General features: G+C 40.3%; 1 protein-coding gene across 1 annotated transcript in view; it reads right to left on the bottom strand.

Moving 5' to 3' along the window:
• Positions 1 to 118: 118 nt before the first annotated feature.
• LOC137980808 (uncharacterized protein YfbL-like) overlaps positions 119 to 10,000 on the bottom strand; it is a 24,097-nt gene continuing 14,215 nt past the window's right edge. Inside the window, exons 4-6 of the mRNA XM_068828228.1 lie at positions 6,562 to 6,963; positions 4,953 to 5,297; positions 119 to 1,826 (exon numbers count right to left, since the gene is read on the bottom strand). Of these exons, the coding sequence (XP_068684329.1) occupies positions 1,648 to 1,826; positions 4,953 to 5,297; positions 6,562 to 6,963 (926 nt within the window). The 3' untranslated portion in view covers positions 119 to 1,647. The remainder of the gene's footprint in view (positions 1,827 to 4,952; positions 5,298 to 6,561; positions 6,964 to 10,000) is intronic.

Here is a 10,000-nt window from a genome sequence, read left to right as displayed (position 1 = left end):
ATAAGGACTATTTCTACGGCAAATTGTCGCCATCGTTATTTTAAAATGTAACATTCCGCAAGGGATAAAGTTTGCTAGTCCTCTATGACGTAATGAATAACCACTGATGTTGCACGCTTTAGCGTCAATGCTTTATTAAGATGCTCTTGATCTGGATCATATAATCGCAGATATAGGATTAAATGACCAATTGAATAGTAAGAAACAGGAAGTGTTAAGATCTAACCGTATAAAGGAAATGAGTGTGTTGTTTTTCTTTCTCATTTTGCATCGTTTCAGCAACCACAGAAGCTCATAAACTTGAAGAGCTCAACTCTGGTTCAGAGCTGGACTTATTTCCTTATTTGGATGTAACATAGCTCGTGCATTTTCCCGCACGAGCAGCTTCGATCTAATTTTTGTCCATATTTGGGCTAATCTCGTATCCAGATCTCACTCTGTCACTGGAAATGTGGTGCTGCGAACAACATCGAACAAGGAAAGTGGAAATTTGTAATTTTGAAATAAAATAAATTGGACTGATGTAATGTGGCGTTTTTACATTCTTTTAATATTGCTTAATGAAAACTGTTTGATCATGAAGCTGCTCTTCGTCAGTATGTATTGCAAATAAAAATATAGCTTTATTGGGAGATCTGGATACGAGATTATGTTTGGGCATAGAATTGGTGTCCCAAAATCCCCAGCTTTGTTCCAAGGCAAGGAGTGGAAAGTTACACGCTTCGAGGTCATGTGTTTCTGGTGCCAACATTGTCGCTTTTAGAATGTTTTAGATAATTAAAAAGACTTATCAGGATCCGGTTGTGAGAACCGTCGACATGGGCGTTTTACTAAAGTCCGCTTCCATGCCTGGCCCCAGTTGTTCAAAAGGTGGATAACGCTATCCTCCGGATAAATCTCTATCCATTGGATAGCGCATTAGTTATCCACTGGATAGTGATTTATCCGGCGGATAGCACTATCTATCGTTTGAACAACTGGGGCCTCATATCTTAACACTATTTACAAGCGCTGGATTATATAAACGCAGATATAGGATTAAATGACTAAGTGAAGAGTAAGAAACAGGATGTGTTAAGATCTGACCGGATAAAGGGAAATGAAACGAGTGAGTGGTGTTGTTTTTCTTTCTCTTTTTTAATCGTTTCAGCAACCACAGAAGCTCATAAACTTGAAGCGCATAACTCTGGTTCAAAGCTGGGTTTTTTTTAGTTCAAAATTTTCCTTATTTGGATGTAACGTAGCTTTTTCATTTTCCCGCACGTGCAGCTTCGATCTCATTTTTGTCCATATTTGGGCATAAAATTGGTGTCCCAAAATCCCCAGCTTTGTTCCAAGGAAAGGAGTAGAAAGTTACACGCTTCAAGGTCATGTGTTTCTGGTGCCAACATTGTCGCTTTTAGAATGTTTTAGATAATTAAAAAAAGACTTATCAGGATCATGCGGTTGTGAGAACCGTCGACATGGGCGTTTTACGAAAGTCCGCTTCCATGCTTGATACCCTAACACTACTTACAAGCGAGCACTTCCCTGTTGATATTTCATATAGTTTCACCTTTTATTTCAACGACACATTCTGACAAAGTGCATCGCGTAAACGGTGAATGGCAAAACTAAGACCAAAATTCTGACGCCTGACGAAAATGATTAAACAGTATTGTCTGGGTTGGTGCTTGACTGCATGGGCAGGTCGCGTGTTGTCACCAGTGGGCCTTGCTGTTTCTTCCAGCGTTGATGGCACACCACTGCTACTACGCCTTTCAGCACACCAACCAAAATCATGCCTATCGCAAGCAACGCTACTTCCCATTCCTCCATACCATCTTCTACAAGGTGACGAAACAAAAATGTCAGTTCATCAATCAATGCAGCTAATTATGCTTTCTTACCGCTTGAGTCCTGCGACACGACCCTTGTCTGGTGAACACGCAGTGATCCCGTATGAGGGGGAATGTGAACTAGTTTTATAATTTAATCTGGTGGACCATATGACGCTCTCTCATACGTTCATTTATATTTTGTCAGAGCGACTTGTTGCCGGAAGTGCACACACGGTGCGACAATGCTGCTCTCGCTAATTTTGTTCCTGCGATTAGTCGCAAGAATTTAAACGGTTTGAACTCGTGCAACTGATTGCGCGACAAAATCCTGCCGCAGCGACAATGATTGTTGCATAAATAATTACCCATGTCACACGAGGCGAATTGTTGCGGCGACTTGTCCCCGCGACGTGTTGCAGTGACTTATCGCCTAGTCTGTCCCGTACTTGAAGTCCTGTACTCACACAATATTGAAAGGGGTTTTGGATGGGCTTACGAAGTTACCGAACCTAACCCTAACCCTAAATTTAAACCTAACATAATAATAACAACAAAAAGCTAAACGAGCCACAATACGTTGTTTATTTTCCATGGGTTTTGATATTTAACAATTAGACCCGTAGCCCGCAAGGGCTATGGGTCAATATCCCATGAGGCGAAGCCCAATGGGCTATTGACCCGTGGTCCTTGAGGGTGAAGAGTCTAATTGTTTTAGTATCAACCAACTAGTTGGATAGAAAAGGCAATAATAAAGTTAGCGAATGCAAGTTGAAGAAATATTTATTTGGCCGGAATAAAGCGAAAGAAAGCGTCACGCTTTTCGATACTCGAGAATTATTACTAATAGTCATCTCGTAGCGTAGCCAATCAAAATGCAAGATTTGCATTAGTCCACTAGTTGAGTGATACTAAATTTGAACATCAAAACACATTTTTCAAAGACGTTTTTTTGCTGAAGACGCATGATAATGCGTCTGGACGACTTTAACCAATTTTATTTTACCGCGTCTTTAAGTTAGTCATGTTATTTGCTATGTATATATAAAGACAGAGGAGAGACGCATTATGCCGCTTCGGCCGCTGGGATATGAGTAGCTGCTGAACATAACTATACACCTCCTATTCAGCCAATCATAGCGCATGAAAAGAAATTTTAAGTTGCTCTCAGAATGCAAAGAATCATATGTTGAAAAAGAAACGTTTGTGTTTAAAACAAGATCTCATAGCTAATCCAAAAGCTATTGTTATTGTTGCTTTATAACCATATGGGCACTTCCTTTTTGTATGTTGAGTCAACTAAACTTAGGGGTAACAACCTCGTTACCAGAACTTTCCCCTTGGCTTTACCGTCCCACCTCAAAGTGAAAGGAAAGGTCCTGGGAACGAGGTTAGAAGCGGTAAGTCAACAAATCTACAACATGATTTCTTCTCTAAATTAAAGATTATCGTTAATTCCTAATTTGCTTTGAAATTTACTGTTATCGTTAATTTAGGAGGCTGTGTCCAAGAACTTGTGGTGGCAGAGAAAATTAGGAAAAAAATCATCTCCGTGGATTGGGTTTGAACCCGCAATTTCAACTCCATAGGAACCGCTTCTTTCCGCCTCACCACTGGAGATGGAAACACCGCGCTCTCAAAAATAAGGTTTATTTAAGTCTCTTATGAAATATCATTGCTGAAGAGTAATTAGGCCTAGGCTCGATAAATTAGGCGTAAGCTTAGATTTTAAATTGTTGTCGTGAAGTTTGGTAACCGACCTTTTGCAGTATCTAATGTTGTTTGTTGCCGAATGATAATACAGTATTAAGGCTGGTTACACGTACGACGCAAGCATAGGCATAAGCATAAGCAGCATACGCAGGCGCATTAACTTGTTGTTAATTAGTGTCTTTTGTTCTAACGAAACGTACCAATTATCACAACGCTACTGCGTCTGCGTATGTTGCTTGTGCTGATGCTTGCGTCGTACTTTATCAAATAGCTTTTAAAATGTTGTCCCTGAGTGTCGAGCTAGCCGTGTGGTGGACAAGTGGCTAAGTGCCCGGCTCGAGTCCTATGTCCATACACTTGGGTTATCTTTTAAAATAGATATGATCATAATCCCCATGATCCATATCAAGCTTTCAGTCTTCTAAATTAACCATAATAGATGGTTTTCATCTGATGTCACAGCAGCTGTGTAGGTGCACAAAACAATATAGAAAAAAGTCTTTTGGGAATTTGACTATAATTCATCGCGCAGAATGACTATTGTTCTCCGGACATTTACTTTCAGAGCGATAAAAATTATACAGCAGTAAAATTAGCGGCCAAGAATTAATCAAATGGTTCTCATTGGTCATATATTACGCGCTCTTTCTCCCTTGGGGAATTCTGCTTTGCTCATTAACTTGTCAGGGTGGAGCTAAGAAACAAAGGTCGTTTCAAGTTATTGTTCTGAATTCGCTATTGTTCCTCGATATCACACTTTGAAACATTTCAAATTTGCATTTACCATTTCTGATCTCGCAATATGCCTGTTTTAGGATTTTGCACTTAATAGTCGCGCATTTACTGGAGAAAGCGCTTGGCCTCTTGTTCAAAACAAACATAAACCAAAAAGAGCAAAACACAAGGCATAGAGCGACCGTCGAATGATCTTGAAAAAGTGCTAGCAATTTGTTTCACGGACCAATGTGTGGCAAGATTACATCAAAGTTTCTCCTTATTCCCGTCAAGGAAACTCCTAGTATGGGAAGTAAACAGCTCGATTGCCCAATCACATTACTACATTTCAAATGACATCAAAGCGAAATGCCGATCGCTTTCCAGAAAGTTCCATAGAGAGATGACGTTGTTTGCATCCGCGTTCGCCAAGCCAATCAAAATTTTCGCTGGTTTTTTTTTTTTCTGTTCGATAAGCCAATTAATGCTTTGCATTTGTGTTTACGTTCTGTTTTTACGTTTATTTTTCAAGATCATATGAAAGTCGCCGCTTTAATTTGCTATTGTTTAGTGCACCAACATGGCCGTTTTATCACGTGGTTGAAAACCGTCTATGGTAAATTCAGAGCAAATTAGGAATTAACGATGATTGTTATTTCACAAGTAGAAAATGAGTTGCAAATCTATCGGGCTCCGGTAGTCTCCTACCTGAAACATCAGTGGACTGGAGAAATTTTGGAATCCGCTGTGGACATGACTGCTCGGTGACGTCATTGGTCACGGATAAGATGACGTCAATAGTCTTCTTCAAAAATTGCAGCATTTGAGGGGTTACTCTTGAAAGCCTGTCGCAATCCTCGTGGTAACAGGAAGTCATGCGTTCCCTGAAGTCAGCGGTGTCACTGAGGAAAATAGCCCTCAAGGTATGGTTGCTTTCCCAAAATGGTTCGTGATCACTTCTCAAAAAGTCTTTGTAATTGTGAGAATCAAGCTTTGAAGGTTGGCCTCGGAAAGGAAGTTCCACCGGATACATGGTAGTCTTGTTCTTTAGGTCTGCGAGATTTTAAGAAAATTAACAGCAGCCAACCCTTTGCGGGATTTGCGCCCGAAAATATTGGCCGTTTTCATACTAGAGACGCATAATTCGTCTGGGACGAACTTGAGAAAACATTTTTTCTGCGTCCCTAAAATTCGTCTGGTATAAAGACAGACACAAGACGCATTATGTGTCTGAACGAAGTATCCAGTGCAGTGCGTCTCCGAAGACGCACTAAAGTGGATACTTCATCCAGACGAATTATACGTCTTGTTCCCGTCTTTATACCAGACGAATTTTATAGACGCAGAAAAAATGTTTGCCCAAGTACGTCCTAGAGGAAATTATGCGTCTCATATAGTTCGTCCCGTCTTTACACTAGACGGATAACATGAGAGACGCATAATTCGTCTGGACGGATTATGTGTCTCTAGTATAAAAACGGCCATTGTAATCGTGGCAGGAATAATGAGTTATCTCACTGTTTTAGTGTCAGTGTCGGTGTCTAGTGGTGCACCCACCATTGGTCACCTCCACTTTGCTGAATAGTTGTTGCTCGAGGTCAACAATCTTGTGGCTTAAGCTCATATTAACGAAAACCTCCAATCCAACAATACAGTAACTTAATTAAACCACAGAAAATAATGTTTACAATCAAATTTGTTTGGACCTTTTAATCTGTATCTCAAATATCTAAATGTCAAAATCCCTTATTTTTGTCATCGCGGCCATCTTGAATAATTGTGCCATGTTGTTATTAGAGCGAGTTTCAATCGAGTGTCGCAAAACTTAAACTGAAGTAATTTCTTTGGCCAATCCAAAAAGGACGGAGACAATCCGATAAACCAATCAAAACTCGAAGTAATTACACGTAGCCGACACAAAGCGCGGGAAAATGTGCATGCGCGAGCCACGATTGGTTTTGGTTTCACTTCTGATTAGTGGAAGAAATGGCACGAGAACTTTGAACCAATCACTGAGTGAAGTAATCATAAACTAAAACAATTCGCTAATTACTTTCGACACTCAATTGAAAACCTCCCTATTTGAGATTCTTTGTGATAGAAGAATAGGATTACGGTCAATTTTTACAATTATTCAAGATAGCGGCGCCGGAAAATTTAAAGGTGAAAAAGAGCGATTTTTTCTGATACCATGAAAACGTTGTGAAAAAAAAAATATCGAACTAAATTGATTGTGAACATTACTTCCTCTGCTTTTTTGTACATTTAAAAGTTAAAATGGGATTTTCTTTTAAGTTATTTAATTCTTGTCACCTACCCGACTTTACTTGGTTGTAATGATAATAGAACAGATCCAACAAGAATCTTTCGTCCACTTTTCGCCCAATAACAGCGAGAAAATTCCCACGAAATTCATCTTTCTTTATCTGATTGTAAATTTCAGGCAGTAATTGACTAGTGGCGTTTGGTAGAATCTGGGAGTATGGAGTGCTGTTGTAGTTCATCACAGTATCCATTATTATCGCTCCTTGGAGATTTCCGTTTGACGAAAGCGACCCGTTGTAAAAACGGGTGAGGTTTGCCACATAGGCTCTGCTACCACAGCCGATTCGATCGCAAGCGCATTGGTGTTTTACATTGGAACAGTCTTCCCATTCTTCGAAATCAAATGCGACAAATAAGATGCTGAAAGGACGGCGTCGGGGGCTCGTTTTAAAATCTGCAAGAGGAAAAAAATGAAAAGGAAATGAATAATATGTCGCAAAGTAACTTTATTAATTTTTTTGAGAGGCAAGCAAAACGAGGAAAGAACCACTCTGGCTACCGCTTGACTCAAGTAACAGACCAAAGATAACTTGCGATGGAAAATTGTGACAGCACTCAGACAGAAGAAACGCCTCACTTCCGGCTGCCGGCCAACGATGGAAAGCGCTCCGGCCTGCTACGTTTCACAAAAAAATGAAACGCAGAGGTTTCGGACTCAGCTTTTCTTTCTCTCTGTAACTTTTATTCTCTACTGTACGTCACACGGTTTCCAAGCCTTTTTAGCCGGCCATCAGTTGCATTCCTAGGGTGCGTTTGATTGACCCTATCCAGGAATAAGTATACGTGGAGTGATTATTGCTGCCGCAGTGAGTGAGCCTGAAGCGAAAGAACGAGGCAGCTCCTAATCGGGAGAAGAACACATTTTTCTTCGAAACGCAAGGGATTATGGTTATATGGGCCAATGAAGGAATTACGATGCGCCGTATGAAGATTAGAGTGTTCTCTATTTTTCATTTCGCTCCTCGTATCCTCAAACTGAACTATAGATAGTTTTACTGTCCCGCAACAAAGAAAGAATTCGACAACGGCGTTCAATGAAAAAAGGCCAGGAACTTGGAATGTTGTAGGAAACAAACCTTTCAACCACCACTCCTATTCTCAGGTCTGTACGATACATCGTTTCTGAGGTATTTGTCGAAGCGTTTTACACAACTTTGTAGATTTTGTATGGAGACGCCTCCTACCGGGGCACAATATTTGTGCCTAATTCCCTGCTAATCCCCGCATAGTCCCGGGGCCGGGGGCTGGGGGGGGGGGGAATGGGGATTTACATTGCCTGGTGCATAAAACAGACGAAAGTTCACTGGGTCGAGTGAAACAATATTTTGACTTGCAACAGTTGTTATGCTAGGAAACCTTGTTTTGCAAAATAATAATTTCCTCTGTTCCATTGCTAATTGCGGAACAAACCTTTTTAGATGGCAAGAATGAGCCGTCTGTCTCTGAGAAAGTGTTCTGATAAATGAAAAAAGACCAAGTTCCCGAGACCGAGAGAAAAAAACGGCAGGCCAAACACGAAGCACTTTTCACGGATGAGTCGTTGCAGGTCATTATTTTAGCTTTTGAAAAGTAACCCAAGACCCTCAAATTGTCTAACTCTAGGCCTAGTGTTAGACAATTAATTGCAAATTGAGAGGCAGTTTGGGTGACTTTTCAAAAGATAACACGTGTTCAATGACCTGCAAAGCAATTGACCCGAAAAAGTGACCTGTGTTAATTAGACCCAGCGAGAAAATATATTTCAGTGACTAAAAATAGGGTTACAAAAATGGATTCGTGATATAAAAACCATGTTTCACAATTACCGCGGCACACAGACACCTAGGTTATAGCTTTAGAGGCTTCATTCAGATCAGCAAGGAAATGGCAATTTCGGACACATTTTGGATAGCGTAATGTTCATAGCGTAACCATAGTTGCAAGTCCAAATATTTTTTCACACGACCCATTGAACTTGATCAGTTTTATTAATCGGAACACATTTCGCGGACTGGCGACTCATCCTTGCCATCTTTAAAGTTTGTTTCGCTATTTACCAATGAGACTAAGGAAATTGGTATTTTGCAAAACAGGGTTAGGGTTAGGCGTGTACTAGTACTGCCCAGTGTGGGAAAGTCAAATTATCGTTTGTTTAACTTATACTGTGTTCACACTAGGCCAAAACATGATTAGTCTGATCACGAATGAAAGATGTTTCGTTATGAAAAGTGTTCACATCAGACAGTGCATTGCACGAATCATTGTTCAAACATGGTTATTCTAAGCATGATTGAAGCAACCACGAGAGTTAGTTTCAATCATGATCAGACTAAACACGTTCAAAATGGCGGATGGATGCGGAGAGGAGGCGAGTGCCCAAAAAAAACAAAATTGGGGCTATTATGAGCCCATATATCTAGTTGCAAAAATAACAATGACCACAACCAGGGTTTCTGAGCACCCCCAGCAAACCATTGTTTTGAAGAAAACCGCTGGTCAGCAACCTAGTTCTGGTCATTGCTGTCTAAGGTCTTCCTGCAATATGGACCGATGAAGAAATACAACGGTAATTATCGGCGATTGGTGAGCTTGTGGAAAACCCTAATATCTTGTACCGGAAGAAAGCGCAAATGCTGTCTCCTCGTTTAACGCTGCATAGCCCTCCTCATCCGAAGGGCTTCAAAATTGAAACTACACCAAAGAATGAATGAAACTTTTATTTCATGTTTTCACCTTTTTGTTGAAAATTTCTTTTGCTTACTCTCGTTTTTCAGGATTGACTTCCTTTAATTAATGTAAAATTCTGCCGAATACCAACTTCGAACAGCTTTTGAGAGTAGAGATATAAACTCCTTGGTTAATTTTTTATCTGGGATTAGCGTTAATTGGCTTCGGGCCCTGATATGAACAATTTAATAATAAATGTTTAGGCGAAACATGTTTCCACTCTAATACTGTTTCGGCTTTAATATAAACACAGCTTTAGCCCTGTCTACAATTTCTGAATGACCTTTACATTTCTTTTTCTGTTTATTTCGTTTCGTTTCGTTTCGCAAAATACCGTAAGCCTGATAAACCAAACATATTATTGACCGACTAGCTAGAAATGAACCACGAAGATAGCTTCGATCCTTGTTAATAGTGCAACGGTTTGCACTTCGAATTTCTTACGAATTCACTTCTTAACAGGTTTCTCTTTATTGTAGATGCTGTATTGGTATTTTGACTTCTTTGCTTTCTTGAGGAGACTAAATCACTATTAAAATTCTGCATGCGACGGTGGCCACCAGATATTGTCTGCCCCTCCCTAAACTTGAAAAACATTGGGTTAACTTTTTTTCAAGTTTCGATTGACTGCGCGAGCATGCGCAGCCCCTGACAGTGTCCCTTGTAACATACAGGATCACTAACTTATTAACTATTAAGGTGGCCGAACGCAGTTTCCGCGCGGT

Source organism: Montipora foliosa, chromosome 1 (assembly GCF_036669935.1).
Source record: "Montipora foliosa isolate CH-2021 chromosome 1, ASM3666993v2, whole genome shotgun sequence".
NCBI lineage: Eukaryota > Metazoa > Cnidaria > Anthozoa > Scleractinia > Acroporidae > Montipora > Montipora foliosa.
Note: the sequence above shows the minus strand (reverse complement) of the source record. Positions and strands in the feature narration are given on the sequence as shown.